We start from the raw sequence: 24,307 nt of genomic DNA, 5'->3' as shown, positions 1-24,307 counted from the left end.
AGCAGTTGCCAGGTCATATTTGAAAATGAGGCTCACGTTTTACATCAATAGCCTATTTGGCAATAGGATTTTTTGCAGTGTATTTTGAAAAAGAATTGCTGCTATTTGAATTTTGCCAGTGTGTTAAATATATGAATTCTGACATATAGTAAACAGGCTTCTGTGAACTTAGGCTTCCAAGTCTTAACTTGTAGCTAAAAAATAAAATAAAGCTTACTGTGTAAGTTGAGAGTAGACTAAATGCTGCTACAAAAGCCATTTTATTAAGTCATGTGAGCATGCGTAGGCTCTAAGCCTTTCTCTGGGCAAAAAGCACTGTAAGCTGCCTTGCTTTTCATGGCTGCATTTGAAGAAGAAAGCACCAACTTAGCCAAACTGATATACTCAGGTGCATGTGGAGAGTCTCCTGTCTAACTCACGGAAGCCCCTTTGCTGCTTCCTGTAGAGCCCATGAATTTTTCACCAGGCAAGTCATCATTTTTCCTCCTAGCTCTTTTTAGCTTTAATCTTGCTTAAGTCATGAGGAGTGCCGGTGAATACAGCTCTGCTCCTGGCACTTCCTTTTCTTTCTCATGGTATATTTTTAAGGAGATGTTTCGTGTGGTCTGGCTCATTTAGCTTTTCTAGTTGTAGCCCAGGCTATGGCTGATTTAAGTTACCTTAGCAATAATAAGGCAGCTCTGTCTGATACTTCACATTCCATTGGCACTAATGGCTTAAATGTGCTCAAATTCAATGTTCCTGTGGTACTAATGGTCTGAAGAAGTTCAGTGTTTAAAATCACTCTAGCAGTGAGAGGACACCTCTCTTATACTACAACTAATCTGGTATTAAAGTAGACATGGAAGAAATCTGCTCTTGTTTGCCCCTAGTAATAGGCTCATACTTTATTCTGCTTCTCAGCTGCCCAGCAGTTCACTTTACAAGACCACAAGTTAATAGTAACAGGCCCATTATAATGACTGTTGAAAAGCTTCAAAGCTGGTTTTCTCCTCAGGAAAGAAGCTCCTTCAGACAATATCCTTCTGTTCATTTTCAGGAAAAGGTTAACTTAAATGCAGTTAGTTTCTCTTTGCTGTTTTAAAGTTCCTTAGTGTAATTGTTTAAGTTTCGCTTTTTATTTTCCATAAGTAAAAGAGGTGGTAGAAGGGATGTTATGTCCTGACATCTCTTATTTATTGCTAATTAAGTGTGTCCTGTGAAACATGGGCATGTATGTTAGCAAACTGGAACTGATGCATTTTGTGTTCGTTCTATAAAGATGCGAAGGTTTGACATTGTGAGGCCTTGGCTGCTAGTTCTGTATTCTTAGTGTAATTCAGGAAGCAAAACTGTTGCCCTAGCTTGAGCTATTAGACCAAGTATTTGTGCTTGCTTTTGGCTCCTGTACTCCATGGAGCGCTGTCCTGTGCAAAGCTCTGTCTCTACTGGTACAACTGATCCTGTGGTCAGAAATATGGATGAGACTAAAAGTAAAAATCTTAACGTGCAAAAGAAAATTAGCCATGGGAGTTGACATACATGCAGGAAATGCAAACTGCACTTCCTTTGCATTGTTTTTTTTCTGAATCTTTGGAGATTCCTCCAGGCTGGCCACCTTGCTATTACTGAAAGCTTTCAAAAGAGGCGTAAGCCAATGCAAGTTTGGAAAGATCAGGGAGTTGAGTTTTGTGAGTTTCCTCATGTGTTAAGTGTTTCCAGCTGCACATACACTGTCAATAAGAGCACTAAGGAGCAAGTGTGGACACTGCCATTGTCCATTCTGTCAGCTCAAACAGATGCTCTCCGAGTCTGTTGGGGGTGAGACTGGGACAGCTTGGCCTCCAGTTGCCGGTGCTGTTGCAGTGGGTGCTGTGCTCACAGCTCGTGTGACAGCCAGGGACGTGCGGCTTCGGCTCCACATGCTCTCCTCTGCAACAGAGTTCTCTCGCCTCAAAGATGGTAAAAAATGAGGGGTGCAGGGGACCAATATTGTGTTCACTCTGCTGTCTGTTTTTCTATTTTGCCATTACAGAAGCAGCTGCTGTTAGTCACCATTGTTTTCACAAACCACAGGGTATTTCTGTGTCTTAAACCTGAATATGTAAACATTCACTGACGTACAGATGTGTTAGAACAGAGTCCTTAAGGGTTACAGGTGCCCTTGCAATGTGGCCGTGTGAGTGGCTGGCCATGCGTGGATGTGTTGTTACTAAACCTTCTTGATGTATATTTGGTCAAATTAACTTATAGTGACGGTGGTGACTGAACATGACAAAAGCACCCCTTTACCCTAGATTCCATATATTAATGCTTCAATTTAATAATGAACTTGGTGATAACAGATTTTGCTTTAGAATATTACTCCTTTCTTTTTCCTCCTTCCCATCCCACTCTTTTCTTAGCAATGTTGCTTGATTTGAGTCTGGGGGTTAGAGGCTCATCCTTCCTTGCAGCTTGTGTTTGGGAGTAAGTGAGTATGCTGTGAATGTTTTTCTGAAAGTTAATGCTTAACCTGGCATTGAACAGAGCGCAGATTTAATGATTGACCAAGAGCTGGTCACAGTCAGACTAGTAGTTGCCAATGCCTTTTCTATCTAAGAGTCATCTGAACTTTTTAATCTTGATAGGAACACCCTGATGCTCGGTTTCCTTAGCTGTGGATTGATGGTGGAAACTGAAAGTTTGGGTTTTTCTTTCTACCTGTCTGAGGATTTATGGACTTCACCTTGAGTTTTTTGTTTTTGTTAGGGACTGGCCTCCAGGGAAGGGTGGGAAATAACTTTCGTTTCTTTGGTGTTGTCATGAAAGGGATTTTTGGGGAGCTCACCTTTCTTCCCAGTACAAGGTGACCCTTGACCTTTGAGGCTCGCTGATAATTCTGAAATCAAAAAATCTTGCTTTTTACAAATAGGTTGTTTCTTTCTTAGGTGTATGGTCCATGTATGATGCTTTACAGCAGTGAACTCCTGTCTGAAGCTGCTGTGTGTGGTGTTTCTGTGGGGTGTCTGTGTGGTGGCAGAGCCGCCCGGTGCGTGGCTGTGCTGCTGCAGCATTGCTGCTCTGCGGCTGTGGGCAGCTGCTCGCTCCGGCTCTCCTAGTTCATCCCTTGGCTTCCCTGTAGGGCAGAGCATTGTTACGTGGGCTGGTGTGCTTATTAATGGCTGTGGTCTCAATTGTCATCTATTTTCACCATGTGTTGCAAAAGTCTATGAACAACTCTACTGTGTGAGACACGCAGGTCCTTGCTGCCTGTGCTCAAGGTTCAGAAGGCACTAATCTCTACATTTTATAGACTGAAATTTTCTTGCTCTGTCGTTAGAAGGCGGCAGATTTCTGTGTTGCATGAGAACTGCTGAGCCTCATTAACATGGAAATGAATGTGCCTTAATCAGCTTGGAGTGAAGGAAGCTCAACATTAATTTGATATGTTGGTTTCACTTTAAAAACATGTTAAAGCTGTTGCCACTAGCAACCATTATAGTTAGAAATGCAAAATAGTCTTCCATTCAACATCCTCTTTGTGCCAACTCATCACTTTCCAAATAATTTGTTTTCCAAACTAGATTTTCCCTATTTAATCTTTGCCCCATAAAGCAGGTTGGGGAAAGAGCAATCAAAACAGAAACATGCAAGGGGGGATATCAAAGAGGAACAAGATGCTGACTTGAGACTTAACCCAACGTTCACTGGGGTGCCGTGTGTTATATCACACTGCTTAATGCATTGAACCCATCTTATGAAGGTATTATTTTGTAGTTCTTGTCCTTTGGAGATCATTTCAGTGGCAACTATGAATGGCAAATGAGTTGTTGACATACGGGAATGCAAGGGAGAAATTCTCTAGTGATAAATTTATTGAAAGAAAAGGAAGGATTACAATTAGCAAGAGAAATATTTCTGTGATGGAAAAGTACTAAATGATTTTGGGTTGTTCCACTTCAGAAGATGGTGTATGACTCAGTGGCTTTATAACTATAAAGAGAGCTTTATATTAAAAGGCATTCCTGTTATACCTGAAGTGATGCAGAAGGAACTATTTTGGTAACCATTAAATGAAAAAGAACTGACACATGTTCTGTGAGCATGTATGTAGGGGGATGTGCATGTGTTTTGACTTAGAGCCGTGCTAGGTATCAACAATCCTGTTCTGGATAACCTGAAATTTAGAGGTAAGACATGTTGCTCAGAAAGTCAAGTATGACTAGCATGTCAAGGAGGCTGAAAAACTGAAGGGAGATATTTTTATCTGTGATTACAAAAAGGCGAGACTTCCAATAAGTGAAATAAGATATAAAACTCCTTTTAAAATTAAAAAACAGGCTTGAAACCGGTCTAACAAACTTGGACAAGTGAAGCAGTTTGGTTAAAGATGGTCTGCCCAGAGGAAAAATGAATAAAGTATGGAGAAGTGAGGCCGCAGCTGAAATGGCAAAGGACAATGAAGCTGTGGTGGTTTTTATACAAGTCAGGAGAGGTTTGGTAAAATTTTCAGTTGTCTCTGTTCAGAAGAGATGGGACTGGGAAATTACTGTAGAAAAGAATTATTAATAGCGAGAGCTGGAAGCACAGTGAAGAAATGAAAGTTCTGAGAGAAGGGAAGGAGGACATGGTGTATCTGTCAGTTCAGCATCGGGTGTCTGTGTCAGGAGGAAGCAGCCATTCCACCTTGCTGGAAAGCAAGAGAAGAAAAGCGTGTGCACCTGATTAATTTGGATGTATTTAGCACTGCAAAGACTTAAGATGGGTTTCATCCCATGGAATTTTACTTGTCAGTAGTAGGCTTTTTCATTTGAACTAGTTACCTTTGATCGCCATTACCTTGGTGGAGAGAAAAGGGCGCTTGTAAGAGTAGATGAACTAGGCCCTTAAAGTGCATGTCTAAAATAAACTGGATTAATTGCACTTCAGAAGTGCCTGTTTCTCTCCATTGACTATAAAAGGAGCCTGGTGTGATTAGTGCAGATAGAGATGTCTCCATTGGAGGCACTTATATTTAGTGGGATGAATTCCTTTGGTGCTCTTTATGAACATTAACTTATCCATCAGTTCGCCCAGTGCTGTCTCCAAAGTTGTAAGTACTGCACCAGAACCAGTTCCTGTGAAACTGTGGTTGTCAGCAGGCAAAGGAGGTTCAGAGCACTTGGTAAATGAAAAGCATTCAGTGTAGTGCACAGTTTAAGTTGGTATGATGTGCGTGCTTTTGGTCATTCTTCTGCGTGGGTTACTGTATCAGTCTATCCAAGATATCTTGGAGTCTTATGACTGTAATTCAAGACTAGCCCTTGTTTGGATGACACACAGTTGAAATCTGAACCCTGATGTGTGTCAAGAGAAATTAATGTGTAATTAAAAACTGCTAAATATGATGTCATGGTAACTTTCCTTGCTTTCTGAGCACTACTTTTAGTGGTGATTTAATTTATCTTGCTGCTTTTTCTGGGGACCAATGAACACACTTAAATGTCAATATTATTGATAGCTGTAAGCTCTTTCCGGGCTGTCTCCTGTCTCTGCCTTTTCTGAAGATGAGGTCACTGAGCATTTCAAAGTACTAGTGTATTTTACGATAGAACAGGGTAAAATCATGTTTACTGCAGTAAAGGTGGGCTCTTAAGGGCCTCTTGTGTTGCATTAACAAGGCATTTCAAGGAAGTAAAATATCAAATTAATGTTTCATGTTAAATACATTAACGTCTTTGTGTGTCATCCCTGTTACAGCATGGAAGCAGGAGGAGGTAATACTTTAAAGAATTTCTTTCCCTGCCTTCCTCTTTTCACAAATGAACATTGAAAAAGTTAAAGTATGGGTAAAAATGTCTGAAGAGTACTTTGTATTGAATTGGGGGGTGTGGGAAGTATGCAGTCTTCAACAGAAATGCTCTAGTCTCCTTGGTTTTGGAGAGGGGACCCACAAACGAAAAGAATCTCCTCAAAGTTGAACATATGTAGAGGAAACAGGAGAGCTGAGATTTGGTATCAAGCTGGGCCTTGTGCAGGTGTGGAAGAGCTTGTGGGGCTGCCCTCTCTTCATGGCCTTGTAAGATGGTCTGTGTCTTATAAATTACCTAATCTTTTTCTGCCCATGTCTTATAGATAAAAGGGTTCCAATGAAGTTTACTTAGCTTGGCTGTTGTTAATCATGTCTTCTTTTTATATACAGTTGGTAGTCTCAGTTGCTAGTTCTCTAGCAGAACTATGTCTTCACTGGCTCCTTTAGACTTGAATGCAGTAAATAAAACTAATCATTTCTGAAATACTGTGTTTTTATTTGGCTTCTGTGGTTTGTCTGTATACTTTAAAGCATCTGCAGTGATTCAGCTGTAGTTTAATGGCCTGTTCGAGAAGTATTATTTACAGTTGCCATCATTTGCTCTCATGTATCTGTAACTGTGCAATAAATACAGATATGCAGAGGGACAGAATTAAGAAACTGTTTCTCACTTTCTCCTGATAATATCTTGTGGAGTGTAGCTGACCTATGTGACATACGACTGGTTGTGCTGACTGTGTCCTTCCCATCTCGTTTGTGACTGCATCCATCTTAATATATTATTGGGCATCTGGGAATAAGAGGGGTAGCCTTGCTAGATTGTAAACAGTGCAGTAAAGGAATTGATTGATTTAAATCAGTTGCAGTACATTAAAAATTGAAGTTAAAGCTCTATTGCTTTGCTTGGTTAAAATGGATATTTTAGTGTCTGCTTCTGCTTTCAAGGTTTTAAAATATTTTGAAACCCATTTGGATAGCTAAAGTTTTGTATTTATTTTTTAAGTATCACCATTTTGTTGTTTTGGGGGAGTATTTTTGTGGAATCTTTCATTGAAAGATGACAGCTGATATGAATTTGTGAATTGCTCTGCTTGTCCCATGAGTGTTTCTGATGGAAAAAAAAAAAGTGCTTGAATTCTCTTCTTACAGAAATAATGTAAGCCTGAGCAAGCCTTACAGCAAAATGCTGAGTAGAATCATAGAATATCTCAAGTTGGATGGGATCCATAAGGATTATAGAGTCCAACTCCCTGCTTCTCACGGGGCTACATAAGACTAAACCACATAAGTAGAACTTTACTAAACAGGGAAAATGTATCAGGTAAGAAGTTCACTCATAAATGTGTGTACCCAGGCTAAAGAAGTAACACAAACTCAAGATGTAAAGCCATTGGGAGCTGATCTACAGAAGACAGTGCCCTCTGCTATTTTTTATTAACTTGCTCTAAGTAGAAGAGGAACGTTCAGTTATGTACTGACAGTAACAATATCGTTCTGCGTTTTCTGAATATTACTTAGCCCTGCCCCTTTCCACAGTTTCCTTATGGATTTAAGTGACTGAAGGACAGTTAAGTCCATATCTTTCTGGAAGTCTCTGGCTCTGGGCTGTGTTTCTCTCCCAGCTTCTTCACAAGGTGCTTTGTGTCCTCCTTTGCTTCCACCTGCCCCATCACAGAGGAGGCAATGGGATATCAAGGCATCAGTCATCTCATTCAGGATGGAAATTTTCTGTATTAATCTGTTAAAGGTGCTGATAAAGACTAAACATGTTAAAGACTGAGGCGAACCTTCAGTTTTTCCACATCAGCTACTGGAAGGAAGTCCCAGAGGTGGGCAAGTAGCAGGTCTGCTTTTGGCTGACACTTAATTTTACACATCCTTTCCATCATCCACAATCACTTTATATTGCACAGGCAAATATTGAATGCTGAACACTTTGTCAAGGTGCAGTCTTGAGCCCAGGCTCTCTGCAGCCTGAGTATATTAAATTCAGATTCTCATGGAAGCAGTTTGAGTAAGAATCTGAAGACTTGATCCTGTAGCTGTAATTGTGGTATTTAAGACCTGTTATTTTTTTTTTTTTCCAGGAGTATGTGTAAAAGAGAGAGTCTGTCCAGACTAAGTTGATTGTTTCTGTTGTCAAAGATATTTTTAACAGAGACAATAAAAATAACTTACAAATAAACAAACATTTCTAGTGAACTCTATTGAGTTGCACTCTAAGAACATGAATAAGCAGATGATTTTGATGCTACTGATGTTGTGTTCACATTTTAATTTTTATTTGGGTGTATATCACGGCAAGTCTTACCCTGATATTGCTGCAGTGAAATCCAGGGATGTTGCACTGAATGATAATTACCAGTATTTGCCTGTCACTGAAAAACGTTTCTCCAAAGTAGTTACTTCTTTCCTTATGCTTTTTACTTTGAACTTACTAATTTGTTCAGGAGTCTTTGTGAATTTGTCTATTCCTCTGCCCCTTCTAAGGTATCATGTGGGGGAAGCTGCAGGTTAATGGTGTCCGGTGCCATAACCTTCCAGTTATTCCTATAAACAGCCTGTTGAATGTGCAGAAACGGACCACAGAGCTGGTAATCTGGCTAAGGGGATTAACATCACCTAATGCTGTCTGTTGGTACCAAATAGATTACAAGGAATGGAAGAGATTTGGAGGCTGAGAAGAGTGATTTGGCAGAGGAGGGGAGTAAAACCCCTTGGGAAATCAGTAGCCATCTCAGTTTGCAACTTTAGTAGTTAATATACTGTGTGCAGCAAAATATATTCTCTGGAGTTTGGGGCTGTACTTGATGGGGAGTTGTCAAAAAGGATGCTTGCTATAAAGCTTCTGTTTAAAATAACTGTAATCAAGTAACACTTTGTACTGGAACCTTGTCTTAGGATTCATCTTCTTAAACCAAGTGGCTCCAAGTCCCTCTGGAGTTTCCATTTTATGGCCTGAAGTCCTTCTTGACTCCTTGCTCTGTGCTTCAGTATTTTATTATGTCAATACTGGGGGGCGTGGGGATACAAGGGAATAGAGGAGAGTGTGTGTGTCTATGTATGTATAAGAGAGAAGTTAAAATCTGATGTAGACTATATTTGAAGCTGCTTGATAATTGTACACCAACACCTTTCATGCACCATAGGTAGGTTAGTGTGTTGGGGTTTTGTGTTGGTAATTTAACTGGGCCCCTACAGTGCCAAGTGCTGTTTTCATTGCCAGGTAGCTGAGTGCTTAATAAATTTATCCAGTGGTATTAAGTAAATTTTATGGCCCAGTCACCTTTTTCCTGTTTTCAGCTTTTAGGAATAGGACAGCTGCTACACTTTTTAGGTGATTTAGTTCACATGTGAATTTTGAACCCAGCAAATTTTTCTTTCCCCCACCTCCCCAATTACTCATCACATTATTTTAAGAGGTGATCAGCACTAAACCAAATCAAGGCCATAAAGCAAAATGCTGAACAAGATAACTCTCATTTTTTTTGATCAGCAGTAATCCAGCCGAGTGTATTAAAAGGCTCTGTAAGTGGCTCCCACAGGATGTAGGCTCTGGAAAAAATGCTGTGTAAAAAAATCTGTCTCCCCCATTCCCCAAGCTCCCTGTTCTCCCCCTATTTTAATAGTAAAGCTTTTAGATATCAGTTACATTCTTTTTTGTTCAATGTGATGTGACTGACTTGAGATGTGGAAAAGTTTTGTCTAAAGCTTTATTTAAGGGAATATAAAATAATTTGGAACTGTAACTAAAACTGATGGGGAAAGGAATTAAGGTTGTTTGTACAGATGGGGTTAGAATGGAAATATTTAATCTTACATGTAGGTATTTCCAGAATACCTCATATGATTTGGTAACCTGACCTACCTTTTCCATGAATAAAGGGCATTTTGGGTGCCTTATCCAATTTAGTAACCTGGTCCTGAGTGTTTTTCCACTTCTCCCTGGTTTAGACTATAGTTTAGCTCTATTGAATTCCATGAATTTTTATCGAACTGGAGCTGATGTAAAATGAGAGAAAGATCAGGTTAAAATAACTACCCATAAAACTGATAAGAATATTCAGATGTCATGGAGTCCGCCCTTAATTTTTGAATCGGAATTGAATAGCATTGTCCCTGCAGTCAGGGTACCATCAGCTGTCCGTGTGCATGAGATCAGGGAGAGCCCTTGTTCCCTCTGACCCTGAAGTCTGACATTGCATGGGTGGCTGGAGGAGGGGGTAAGGCGAGCCTGCAGTGCCCTTTGCCAAACCACCAAGAATGTTTCTGATTTACTCTCTTGGACATATTAGTGATCTTTCTGCTCCTGGCTGTATGTGCCCTGTTGATCTCTAAACTGTCGTAGTTGAAGAACAAACTCCCTTCTCCAGTGTTCCCAATATAACATCACTGGTATTTGCCAAAGTGTCTCAGGTGGGGCTGGGGGAGGGAAACAAAGCCTTAAAACCTTTCATATCTATTTGGTCTCTTTGCATAAAATATGAGCAAGTAGATGAAAGTGAAACTATTTTTAAAGCTACTTTCTCCTGAAATAGTTTGGCACAGGTTCTGAAGCTTAGTTGTTGAATAAAGAAACTTCCCAGCAACTGCCCTTTGATGACTTCTAAATGTAGATTCCAGCTGTCTCTTTGGGAAAGGCACGGAGCTCCGCATGGGAGAAACTGACACCTTTTTCTCTCCTTTTCAGAGTATCTCCTCTACAGAAGTCTGAAATAGTAGACATGGTCAAGAAACACGTCAATGCCATAACACTTGCCATTGGGGACGGTGCCAATGACGTGGGGATGATCCAGACGGCTCACGTTGGAGTGGGGATCAGCGGCAATGAGGGCATGCAGGCAACCAACTGCTCGGACTATGCAATTGCACAGGTCAGAGCCAAAAGAGAGCAACTGCCATATCATGTTGTCAGAAACGTGCTGTGCAGCCCTGTGGTGCTGGGTGGCTTCTCCTCGCTTCAAGCTAGGAGCATCTCTGCCTGTCTCTGTTTCAAGGCAGCTGTCTAAAACAGATATAGTGAACGTATTTTTGGGATTTATTATTATGATTTCATGTTCTTCAGGGCAAAGATCCATCGCCCCTCAAAGTTTGTTTCCTCCTGACAGCTGTGCAACATCTTTAGTAGTTGGGGATAAGCATGCTCTGTGATGCTTACATTATCATGCTTTTAATTGTAAGTTTTATCTCCGGGTGCAAGCTCTATTCTTTTACTATGAGTAAGCATTATGACCACGTGTGTAAGAGTTTGGCTGTTTGGAAATTCTTATTTTGGGGTGACTCTTATTTTTATTTTTATTTTTATTTTTATTTTTATTTTTATTTTTATTTTTATTTTTATTTTTATTTTTATTTTTATTTTTATTTTTATTTTTATTTTTATTTTTAATTCCTCTACCCCTATGGCATATCACAGTTCTAGAGAGCTGGCCAGCATTTTCTGTTTAGGAATGTTACTTTGAATGTTGTTTGGGTGAGTGCTCTCAAATTATTCCATCCAATTCAACACTGATTACTTCAGCCAAAGAGGGGAGTAAAAAGCCTTTTTTGTTTTACTGGAAAAAAAACAAGGTGTAGGATTAAGACTTAAAAAGAAATGTAAGTAAGGAAGGAGATACTTAAGTGGCTGGACATCCTCTTGAGTGCTTTTTACAGCCGTGTGTGTGTGTCTGAGACTGGCAGGGCATGAGCAGCTGGAGCTGATGGGAAGCACAGACTATCTGCTGTCTCCGCAGTGATTGGTGAGCATCAGCTGATGTGCCCTTCTGGCAGGTGTAGGCAGATTTGTTCTGTCAAGTGATACCAAATTTTCTCATCTTTTGATAGTTTCAGTAGAAGGGGAGGTTTTGAAAAGGTGTGGATAATGCTGCTGTTTGCACAGGTAACTTTATCTCATTAACACTGCTCTGATGCAAAGTGGCAGTCTTGTGTTGCTGCTCTGTGGACTGATGAAGCACCTTTGTGGGACTTAGACCAAATTTATCTGGAAAATTTTAGGCTGTTTAATTAAGGCCTTATTCTGTCCAACAGTAGCATATTCCAAATGCACAGGATTATAGGAACTCCCATAATCATGAAGTCTGTGGTACCTTGTGATGGCTTCCTCATTTTTAACTTCTGTAAACTGTGTTGCTTCTGCTGTGTAACTTAATTGGATGCTCTCTATTTAGGCTTTCTCAGATCACTTATTACTTCTATTTTAGGAAGTATAAGTGGTGAGAATTTTGTCCATAGAGGGCCCTACACACTTAAATCCTTTTGTGTTAGTCACAGTAACGTTAAATCTGAAGAAGTAATTCCATGTTCATGTGCTGCTTCTGCATTCACAAAAACTCCTGTCTTTGGATTTACTGTCAGAATGTGAAGTAAGTTGCTCTGAGTTTAAATTCCAGTCAGGGAGTTACTGACAATAGCAATGAATCTTTAGTTCAATATGAAATTAAACTGGTCACATTCGCACAGAATTTTAACTTTCAAAAATTGGTACAACACTGTGGAACTGTATTTTTTGTGATTGTGTAGAAATGCTTGTAGCTGATGAGAAAAAAATACAAAGGAACCCCTCTTGTAAAGGAGACTAATAGTGTTGTATGGTAATGTGTCCTTACCACAAAAAAAAAGGGTTGAAAAGAAAAACTTGATCTCCTTCGGGTGTATTTCTTTCAGCAAAGACATATAACTCCCACTAAAGCATTACTGCATGTGCATGCCTTGAAGGCAGAGTGTGTTCTTATTGAGTATTTTAACGTGACCACTATAATGTAATATCTTGTGTTCTAATGGTGTTTCCAATGCGGTGGTGCCAGACGTAGGCACTTATGGGAGATAATGTCTCTACATAGGCTCGTTCAGCATTCCAGGAGGAATCAAAGCATAATCCAAACAAAAAAGACAACTTGTGTCTGACAGTACTGCGGATATTTCCACAGGTCCAAGGAGCATCTCTTTGACTTATCCTTTTCCCTTGAAATGATATTGCACCAGTGGTCCCTATTTCCCAAATCAAAGGACCTGTTTAGAGAGACAGTAGTAGAATTTAATAACTCCCTCAGTAGGCAGCTTTATCATCTTAATCCAGAGAGCATCTGATGTCTGGGGACTGTTTACTTAAGAAAGAAAACTTCTTTCTTAAACAAATGTTCATGTTTTTAAACTTTCTTCTTTGGAAAATTTGGCTTGTATTTTGGATGCATTTTCAGTGTCTTAACCTGCCTGCCTTCTCCCCTGCCCCCTCCCAGCTCCAGCATCACCTAATCCCTTAGTCAAGACAGGGGGTATCTTTCTAAATGCTAAACTGTATTTAAAAAAAAAAAAAATATATATATATATAAAAGTATATATATATATATATATATATTATTCTAGGGTCAATGCAGAGACAACTGTGATAATCTGTAGAAACTATTTCACAGGTCGGCCAAACAGATGGTCATTATGTCCCCTTCTAATTTACACCTCCATAAATACAATAGTGTCTTCTTTGCAATGCTATCCAATGTGCTCACTATCATGAGAGAAGTTAATGGTAGGGTTTTTCCTTGCCTTGAGCTCCAGAGACTTCACTTGAGATGGTCCCTTGTTAGACTTAGAAGAGAGAAGTTTTTAGGGTGTATCTAACTACTCTCTACGAGAGTCATTTGGGGTGACTTGTCAGGAAGTAGTGGCAAGTTTGCCATTGCTGCTGATGTGTTTTATTAGTGAATTTTGATGAGGAAAGTTGCAGCTGTGCTGCATATTAACTGAGGCATTAGGTGTCTAGTAGGTCAACTATTCCCTTGTGGGTGTTGCACTACCAGTCCTGCCTCAAGCTGGGCAGAGACTGAACCATGAAGCTCAGTTCACTTTTATTTTCTTTCCTCTTTCTTGCTGGCATATCCTAACAAATCTGAATTACTGATGTGTGGGAGGGAGGCTGTTCTTATAGGATTTATGGTTCAGTGATGTTGGTGCTGGAAATGAAGGGAGGAGAGCAATCTCATTACAGTCCTAATTCATTACTGTAGCTTTAAATTTCAAATGAGGTTTGGTTAAAATAAATGATGTAGAATCTGAATTTAGGAAGCTAAGATTTTCTGTCAGGTCACCTCAAACACATGAATCCTTCTTTGACCATGAAATGGAGAGTTCACATTTATATTCAATCTACAAGGCTATATTAGGTTTACCTTGCTCGATTTTTGCAATCAGGATAGTAATATACTAACTGAAGATCACTTAAAAACATTCAGAGGTTTTGCTACAAAAAAGGCTTTTCCTGTAAATATTTTGAGTGTTGTTTTTTCTCATGTGTGTTCTGCTAAGTTATTTAAATATTGCACTTGAATTACAGCTTTAATAGAAGATCGTGTGATGTTTTCTTGTGTATGATGTGGGGGTTTACTTTAACCATTTTTTTTAAACAGTTCCTCTATGTAAAAACTTGTTTTTTTCACTTTCAGTTTTCCTACTTGGAGAAGCTGTTGTTGGTCCATGGAGCTTGGAGTTACAATCGAGTTACCAAGTGCATACTATATTGCTTCTACAAGAATGTGGTTTTGTATATTATTGAGGTAAGAGTAACTAAATGGATGGATCTGACTGGTGCTTACTACTCAATCTCTCATAGAAAGAAAAACTCATCCAAATAGATTGAGCTAAAAGGACTGAGATTTTTTTTTTTTTCCATGTTTTACAACTTAAAATTCTGTTTCCCTTCTCAAATTAAGTTTGTTCTCTTGAATCTTCTAATGTTGGCAAAACGAAAACTGAAGGTTTCAGTACAATGAAGTCTTGGATATGAGATGTGAGGGACCAAGTTCATTCTTTCTGTGCAGATATGCTTATTGAAAGCTGCTTTGTATTCATGGAAACATTTCAGTTATGGCTTATTTTTATAAAACATGAATTTGGAGCTAAAATTAAATTGGAAGTTCATTTAACAGAATCAGGAACTCTATAGGCACATAATAAACTAGGCAAAAACTATAGCTGTTGCTTCCAAATTATGAAGACCATCGCTTAGATGGAACTGAAATTCGTTTGCTTTGGTTGTTTTTGTTTGGAAAGTGGAAATAATTCTGCCCTAAAATGCCAGTAAAATGATTAAATTAATCCAATTATTCAATTTAATAATATTCAAAATGTAATTAACTGTTTTGAAAAAGTGTCTGAAGATGTCAGATGGTGCAACTGGATTTTGAAGAGGGTTGAATACCGTTATGAACATTAATACATTGCATTTCAGAACATTAATACATTGCATTTCAGAACATTAATACATTGCATTTCAGAACATTAATACATTGCATTTCAGAACATTAATACATTGCATTTCAGAACATTAATACATTGCATTTCAGAACATTAATACATTGCATTTCAGAACATTAATACATTGCATTTCAGCCTGCTTAGATAGGACTGTAGTTCTTATGCTTCAGGATGTAGTCTTGAATCCAGGAAGGATCAGGAAGGGATGTTTATGTGCTGTTGCCTGTTTAGAAACACACAAGGAACTTAATTGAGTGGTCACTTGCTGCAGCCATTTCAATACTGATCATCAGTATTATTTAGATATATCTATGTGTATATATTAGGTTTTCTATTTCTTTCTACAGTTAAGCAGACATGAATGAGGTTAACAGATAAAAAAATTGGAACACTTATAATTAGGCAGCTGCTTATATTGATTACAGGAGGTAGTGGGTAAGTAATGATTTACTGTTCAGTGAATCGTATCATGGTCAATGTGTGTGTATACCTGACTCCCTCAGGGTCTGATCTTATTTTGTGTGATGTTAGGCTCTTAGAGAACACATATTATTCACTAACTTGCTCCATTTTTCCTATGCTATTTCTGAATTGGATGTTGGCTGATGTAATTTCAACACAGATTAGTCTGTTAACTGTAAGGGAGTTAAACAAAATGCAAGTCTGCTCTGAAAGTGTGAGGTCAGATGTTTTCTTCCCTGCATTGGTCTGTGTTCAGTTCTTTCTGCATTCTGTACTGAGGCAAATGAGCTTTTGTCTCCTGGTGTCCATGACTAAGGGTGGGACTCTATTCCCTTTAACACCTGAGCACTAAAAAAGTGTAAGGAGCTTCACCCCTGGGCCTGGGATAGCCCTCTGTGGTCATGCTGCATACAACTTTGAGAGCTTGTTTAAGGCTTAAGGGAGGTGAAGGGACAGAAGAAATCTTGTAGACCTGCAGCAATGGGAAGAGCTCAGTTTGGTTTTAGTTCCCCTGGTGAGTTTGGTTTACTAGTGGCCTTAAGGAACTTGCCATCCCAAACTGTATCAAACCAGCCAAATTGCCTGGAAAGCAAAGACACCAGTTTTGGTATCCTAGAGATGCAGGGGGGAGAGAGAAAAGGTCTCTAAGTCCCTTCTTAGCTTTACACGAAGAAAGCTGAGTTTTGTATTTCTGCTGTGAGGCTTGAGAGCGCTGATCAGTTTGTGGTATAGACTGATGCTCATGAAAGAGAAACTCCACGAGGAATAAATCCTTCAACTTGAGAGAATGGTAGTTGCCCAGCACTCCTGCACTGTTCCTTGTGCATATGGTATGTTCCTGATTGTTTCCTAGTGCTCTGGACAAGTTTAATATTTACCTGCACTTTCTGCTTGGATGTGTGGTGTACGGGGAATATTCTTTTAGCATTGTAATGAAACAGGGATTTGAACTTGAACTGCTTTTCAAGTTAATCTTCTAAAGGATTGTACTGAGTAAATATTTATGGAGTTGAATCAAAAAGCACGTCGGTCAATATGACTGTCAGTTATACCTTTGTTACTGTATCTGTTTTGTTTCAATGAAGCTTTAACACCTGAGGGATAACTATAGTAAGCCTTATGTATATGAGTTTTGCAGCAGTGAAGCACTGGGGCTCATCATAACTTTATTTCTCTGATACTTTCCCAATATCAGAGAGAAATAAGAGGGGGTACTCAGGCTTAGCACACAGAACATCTGGACACAACTTGCAGAGGCATACATTAAGATTAAACTTAAGCAATGATAAATGCTTGAGGAGAACATATTGCTGTCTTGTTTCCTAGCATCCCAACATTGGTATATTAAAACCTGTAATACACTTAGAGACTGATATCAAGAACTTCTGTTATACCAACGCGATGCAAACTGTGGCATCTCTGAAACATTAAATTTCATGAACTTCCCTTCAGCTTCTGGAAAAGTGGTAATTATAATGTGGGATTTAGGATTTGGTGGGAAGGATATCCACGTGACTGCCATCGTGGGCTTTACTCCTCAGAGATGCTGCTGGGTTAAGGCTGGCGCTTACCTTCCTGCAACAGCTGATTCTTTGTGGAGAGACAGGGGCCCCAGGAGCTGTTTTTAGCTGCTTTGGCAACAACTAAGATATACACTCATATTGGGACAATTTCATGCAGCTAGAGAGTTAATACAGCAGAAGGCAGGCCTTGTAGTCGAGTGATTGCAGGGGAAATGGAGATAAGGGTGTATTTTCCCTCTCCCCTCATTAAGCTTTCCTAACTTCTTTTTTTTTTAAAGAGGTCAATTTTAAGTCCAAGTGTTAAAGCTCAGTGAAGTCTGAGAAGATTTTTGTTTGGTTCAACAGCCAGCAGCCTGATGTTGCTCTCCTTTCCCTGAGCTGGTTTCTTTCCTTTTGAATTTCTTTATCATTGTCCTCCTGCCGTTCTCTTAATTTCCTCCCTCGATTTTTGAAAATAAAAAACACAGTGAAATACAAATCAGAAAGAGAAGAGCAGGTCCTGGAAATCCAAGTCCTTTTGGTGTGATTCTTGGCCTGATTCTTGAGCCCTTGCACATAACTGCTGTCAAGCTGGGGTTCTCTCACTATGGCCAGGCCCAGCAGAGGGGTGTGGAGCCAACCTTTTCCATCCCCAGGGCTGGTTGATGGATGAATTGCTGCCACTTCCCCACACTGACTGGCCCTGCGGTGTCTGTCCTAAGAGTGACAAGAGAACCTTCATAGAAAGCTGCCACGATGGCTGCGGGGATTAAATGCAAATCTGAAGCCTCCCCTTTGACGTCCAGTCCTGTGTTTCCCGTGTCTGGCTGCAGTAGCAGGGTGTGCTGAAGCTGGTACTGGGGAAAGCCAATCATTCAGCATTGTCCTGAAGCAGGTCACTAACAGGGTTTTGGCTTCTTGAGACTGACAAATACCTGGGCATCATTACAAAACACCATCTTATTCAGTTATTTATGTAGCTGGCTTTAAACTGAGTAGTGAAACAAAAGATTTGTTTCACATCTGTTGAGCAGATATATTTCACCAGAGATGATATAAAGTTGTCCTGATGACATCAGAGCTTTTGAAATATAGCTGATTTTGAATGTAAAAGAATACAGGAATGTTGCTTTCATGTCATGCTTGGAGAAGTAGAAACACAGCAAGATCAAAGGCAATATCAGAAATATCAGGTAAGAGTTCAAGGCATTTGGGAATGGTTCTGTGGAAACAGTAGCATGGACGACAGCTTTCAGGCCAACACTGTGTGCAGGAAAAATATGCTCAGTACTTCACTGGAGCATGTTGTTTACTTGAAGTGTAATTAATATGAAGTGGTTTTGTGTTATATATTGCGGAATGAGTGGGGAGGGGAAAATAGATGGTCCCTGTGTCAAGGTCTGGCGATGTAGGGCCATGACAGAAAGATGAAAGGCAAGTGGGAAGGGAAGATTGTAGTGTACATATCCTGATGCTGGGTTATTTTCCTTTCTGCCTTAAAAATTCAGAGATAGGTTGTAAGCCCAGATTGGAAAGCTGTTTCTTTGTGGAGGTTGAGAGGGAAGTCTTACATGTGAGCAGTGTTGAACAAACAAGATAAATGTACTAAAGAACAAAACACCAGGATCATAGCTTCTCTTTTAGAGTGGAATTTTCAAGTCTTAAAGGCTCTTAGTAAACACAATGCCTAGATAAGCATGCTTTTAAATAAGTGGTGGTTTTTTGAGTCCAGCAAGGTCTGGCAGTGAGAACTGTGAAGTGCTCCATAGGCTTTGTGGTCACCACTTTGGACCAGCCGATAGTACAAGCTTTAGAAGTGAATATCAAGTGTTGCTGCCTGAGACCTTTCATTGTTTTTTCCCATTTTCATACTTGCCTGTCAAACACAACAGGTTTTTTGAGAAATATGGAAAGCAGACATAGGAATTCTAGCCCTCTTATCCAAATGGCGTGCAGAACTGAGTGTATCTGATATGATACTAAAAAATACAGAGCTCTAACACCTCTGTGTTCTTATCCCTGATTTATGTTATCTGACTTATACCTACATCGCTGTGCTTTCTGTTTCCAATTGACTTTTCAACTCAGGCAATAGAAAACATTAACCATGGGAATTTTTGCAATGAGTTGAGGACTGAAGTGCAATAACTTGTCATAAAAAGCAACTTTGTTAAAAGATGAGAGCAGTATTTTCCCTCAGTGTAAAATTAAGAATGAAAACATCTGTTTGTAGAATTCTCTAACAGGGTTAATAATAATACAGGCAGCTAGGTGTCTGTCATGCTTACGTATTCAAATTATTCAGTTGCTTGTTCAAATACTTCAAATGCTGGTAGGCATTTAATAGTCATTACTTGTGTGTGCATATGCTCAGTTGGTGTGGTAAGCTTACAACAATGCTGTATCATGATGGAGAAAGGAGGGAATATGTGTGGGATTTCCATTTTATGTAATTTGGAAAGCCATTTTTTGAATTCTCACAAATAAGTACATATCCTGAATAAGGAATTTATTCTCTGTGGACAGGTGCTTTCAGATAGGCAAAAGGTGGGATTCAGTGTCCTTAAGACTGGTGTCAGGTGTAAATGTAGGTGCCTGAGCAAAACCTATGTAGTGCCCATGTAGATGGCCTTTATGGATGCTCTGGGGTCATGGAGAGCAGAATGGGACCAGTGGGTGCTGCAGGACCTGCTGAAGACCTTCACCTGTCTGAAGCAGCAGCAGCTTTAGTAGTACTGAGTGGTCTGTGTTGAGGTCACTGAATCCTGAATTTGTTTTTGAAACATATAAAAAGAAAGGAATCCAGACCCCTCAGCTTGGGTGATGTTAATCAGTTCAGAAAGTAGAGAATATTTATAGAAGTTATAGTACAGAACTTGCAGACCTGGAAAGCACAGTGATGGACACAGCATGAGGAGCAAAGCATGTGACACTCAGCACCATTTCTTGATAATTTTTGGGAAAATGTGTCCTACACGTGTTTGTTTTTCTTTTGCAGTGTTTCTTATCAGCCTCATACACAGGTTTAACATGCAGAAGTAGAAGACCTAGGGCAGCGCAGAACATTATGCCTTTCCCACCCACCAAAAAAGCAAACCGTAGGCTCCAATTCAAGAAAACATTCCTTAGTAGCAAGAGTTACAGAAAACAGATCCTGCAAACAGCCTGCCAGACTTCTTGGAATATCATAAAATATAGTTGGCCAACCTGATGCAAAATCGTCTACATGGTGCTTTTGTGTTCTTAAAAATATATCCTAATTCTTTTTTGGCTGATTTACAGTGCTTAGTTTATATTGCTACCACTGACACTTTATTCCATATTTAAACCCCCTTGGTGTCTGAAGGAATTCAGAATTGCATATAGGCTGGTCTCACAGACTTTAATCCATGATTGACTTTTTGGGTTTTCTTGGATTCGTAATTGAGTATGTTAATCCCAAGAGTTTCCAAGGAATTGGTCACAAAGATAAATCCATGCTAATTTTCCTTTTTTTCTTAGTGCTGTGCACTGCACAGTGAATCATTAGAGAGCAGTCCATCTTCCTGAAAACCACATTGACTCAACTATTAAACAGCTGGTTTTGAATTTTTTCCAGCCATTTTTCAAAAGTGATGGAATGAGTACCAGCTTTGTTCTGACTTTTTATGAGTACTGCCTTGATCGCACCCTACAACCAACACAGCTTGTAAGTTTTCAACATTCCAAATATAGTAAATGATAAATTAGGTTCCTTAGTGTGGTCTCAAAACCTTTAAGTGAAACACCTGCCAGGTCCAATATGTGCTGCAATAGACTACTTAAAGAAGTGATCTACTGTAGTATTTTATTGGACAGATAATAGGTTCAGAGTTCCTGGATCCATTTTTCGAGTATACTTATATACATAAGGAGTGTATGACAGATGCAGTGATATTTTTTTGTGTGTGTTTCTTTCTGTAAAATATATCCTTAATTTCATATTTGGAGGGCATAAAACAAAGCTATAGTAACGCTCTTCTCGAAGTCTGAGGCTGTTAAATGTGAAGCATTAGCCATTTCCTGAGCAATGTGTTCATGAAAGCCAGAATTCTGTCATCAGTAAATGTTTTTATCAGTTTAACTATGTCCCCAGTGAAAATGCAAGTTGATATTTAGAAGGGAGATAATCTAATGTGAGGAAGCTTTTAAGAGGGAAGCTAAACCTGTATTATGAAAGTCAGATAAAATCTAAACCTGGCTTTTCTTCCATCAGACAAAACCAGCTTTGAAGTTCAAGGGTTTATCATTCTTGATTTCAACCCCACTTGCTTTCTGAAAACTAAAAGTTTTCATATCAAGTGTAACTCTTCTGATAACTTCAAATATTGGCTTGAAAAACATTGACTGCTCTGACTTACTAATATTGGAAAACCCACTGTTTTCATAAAAACGAAAGGGAACAGATCCTGCTTTCTCATCCACCTAGGCCAGTTCAGTGCATATCACATTACTTGGGAATACAGGAAAGGCCAAATTTGTGTCAATGTGCAAATAAACCGTATCAGACAATAAACTATTCTTAGCACATTTATGCTGAAATTAGCCAAGTACGCTCCTCTGCAATGAAGGGGTAATTTTTAGAGAGGTTTTTTTAACATCCAACATCATATATATATTGATGTATATGTGGTTATACAGCTCTTTGCAAATACATTCTTTGAGCCTGTACTGTTTTTCTTTCTGTCTGGCCTATTTCCCTGTAAACAGACTTCCTTTAGTAGAGAAATTCCGTGTTTACATGGGAATAACTGATAGTAGAGTAAGGACCACGCATATCGGGTGTGTAAAGAATGGGTTTTGTCTGGTTTGCTCTTTGCTAGACAGAAGCTCCAGGGCCAGCCTGTTGAAGGTGGGACGGTTTCTTCCCTTTGACCTGTACCTCACTACTATGAATAGCTATTTTCAAAAGGAATTTCTACAGCAATTTACTTTTGAAAATGGCAGTCCAAATGCTTACAAATGAGGCTGTGCTTTGCCAAATAGGACTTGGGAATAGAGCCTGGCCCCAGTGACCGGCTGGCAAATCGGAACCGTGAGTTTAATGCTCCAGTTCTTTGAGGCAGTTGTTTTAAAACAGCACTATAAGCGTGTGTGTTCTGTAACCTAATGCAGCTTGGAAGACTTCAGTCTTCCAGGGAGGAGAAGAGAATTACTTTTCCTCAGCTTCATCTGTTGCAGTTCAACTTGGATGTTACCCTGTTTTTTAAAAACATGACTTAGCCAAGGTGTGAGGGGGGTTTTGCAGTTCTTGAGCACAACTCTTCGCAAAGCATTTTTTAAGTGGGGAGGAAGAGCTTGAAACTGTGGCAGACAAGGGGTAGTATCTATTCACAAGTCATGCTTTGGTGCAATTTCATAAAATCCTTTAACTTTTTATTTAAGGCTGAAGTACTCTGAAATTTAACTTGGAGCCCACTTTTGCAAATGTGTGGTGGCTTGCCTGTTGGCAGTCCCACTCAACTCATTGAACAGTAATTGAAGATATTTTCTACTTTCTTCATGGTTCTTTAGAATAAAATGAGTTTATTTGTTCCAAGCCACATGCGAAGATATTGGTGGCAGTTGTGTGGTCATGAATAAAAAGCATGCTGGTCCGTGTGGGCTGCATTTAACTTGTCTGAGCTGGTCTGCCTGGGTGCCAGCTGCTTGCCCACCAGTAAGGTCAGGCTGTATGGCTTGGTATTTCTTAAGCATGAGTAATTTCCTGATAACACTGAACATTTTGTTTCCATGTTCAGATTTATGATCTTGAAGCATTTTACTTGTACGTTGTTTCTTCATTCGTGAAGTTGAGCAAAAAAGATACCTTACCTGAGCCACTGTCCAACAGCAGTCTCGTTGTCCACTTCTCCTTCTAGGTGTTGATGGGGGCATTTCTCTGGCATGTTTGGAGGCACCACTGGAGTATATAACTTTCTAACTGCCATAATTTCTAGCACGTTCCATTGCACGGATGCACAGCTGATGCATTCATAACTCTTGGTGTCTTAACACTGCTTCACAGACAGCTGCGGAAACCTTTTGCATGCTAGCTCAAAAATGTGGTGTCACCAGATTTTTGAATATAAAATTTCTTTCTTCTCAGTATCTGCATCATGAACTGAGCTGGTCCTGGTTCTTTTGAGGTTTCTTGGTTTTTAGGATCATGACCCAAAGAAGCTACGGCAGAGAACAAATTTAACTTAGACACTCCATTTGCAAATGCTGCTAGAAAATGATTTTGCCAGTTCACTTGGATGAGTACTAATGATAAAAATACCTCTATCCAGCTTTACTAATTAACCACTAGAGATTGTTTTATTTTGAGGATTCATATAAGGCATCTGTAACCTAGTTTAAGTGCATGTACAGGATTTAGAATAAAACGTATTGTATGTTTGTGAAGGCAAGAATCTAGAATATAGGTTTGGAGTTCTTGTCTGCCTGAGTTCATTGTCTTGAATCATATTTTTTAGTACAGCAGGGTCAGAGGTAAAAAAATATGCCATATCGTCCATGATCAGTCCGGTCCCTAGTGCAAGTCTGGAGCAGCATAGGCATTGCTTTCAAATGTGTTTTTACAGCCTCTACTGCTGTAAAACCACTTCAGAGTTTGGACTGTTTATCTCGGGGGATGTCTGCCCTGGAAAGAGCTCAAGCTCGGTGGCTGGGGACAGGAGAAGAGGGGTGGTTGTCACTCGATGCCCTTGAGAGCCCCCTTCTTCTATGGGAATCCTGCATCCTTTGTGCGATAGCACACAGTCAGTGTAACAGCTTTGAGTAACTTGTCCAAAACAGGTGACTTTTATCACTCTGTACTGAGATGCTGAGCACAATGCAGATAGCTGTGACTATCTATAAGCTTTTGGTTACTTATATGCTGTAGAGAGCATGTCATTACTTTTTATATCTCCTTGCTTTTTTCAAAGTTGTTTAGAACATAATAAAATGGACTAGAAAAAGCAAATTGTGCCAGCTATTTGATAGTATTACTTCTGAGTTTTACAGTCTATTTTTCTGAAAATATGTAAAAAATAAGTCAGTCGCGGTGTCCCCCCTCCCAATATTCTATTGCTTATTCCATGATGTTTCCCATTAGTTCTCTTCTTCCCTACTGTTTTGGCCCAGGTTCTTTTCTTTAACTGCTTGGAAATATGTGCATCCTGGGTCAGTGTATTTTTTTGAATATTTCTGAACCAGGATTGACAGGCCATGGTAACTGAGACTGTTGCAGATAAGGGAGAAGAGAATCAGACTGCCATAATCTTAACACATTTGTGCATATACTTTCACGTTTAATTTAAACATCAATATAGCTGGTAATCACAGGCTTAAAGCTAAA

General features: G+C 39.5%; 1 protein-coding gene across 8 annotated transcripts in view; it reads left to right on the top strand.

Annotated features, from left to right (window-relative positions):
- Positions 1-24,307, top strand: part of ATP8A2 (ATPase phospholipid transporting 8A2) — a 340,707-nt gene that overhangs the window by 177,636 nt on the left and 138,764 nt on the right. For all 8 annotated transcript variants that reach the window (XM_065050318.1, XM_065050316.1, XM_065050290.1 and 5 more), the window contains 2 exons: positions 10,443-10,626; positions 14,191-14,301. In XM_065050318.1, coding sequence (XP_064906390.1) covers positions 10,443-10,626; positions 14,191-14,301 — 295 coding nt within the window. The remainder of the gene's footprint in view (positions 1-10,442; positions 10,627-14,190; positions 14,302-24,307) is intronic.

The sequence above is a fragment of the Columba livia genome, chromosome 1 (genome assembly GCF_036013475.1).
Source record: "Columba livia isolate bColLiv1 breed racing homer chromosome 1, bColLiv1.pat.W.v2, whole genome shotgun sequence".
Taxonomy (NCBI): Eukaryota; Metazoa; Chordata; class Aves; order Columbiformes; family Columbidae; genus Columba; species Columba livia.
This window is presented reverse-complemented; position numbering and strand designations above follow the sequence as displayed.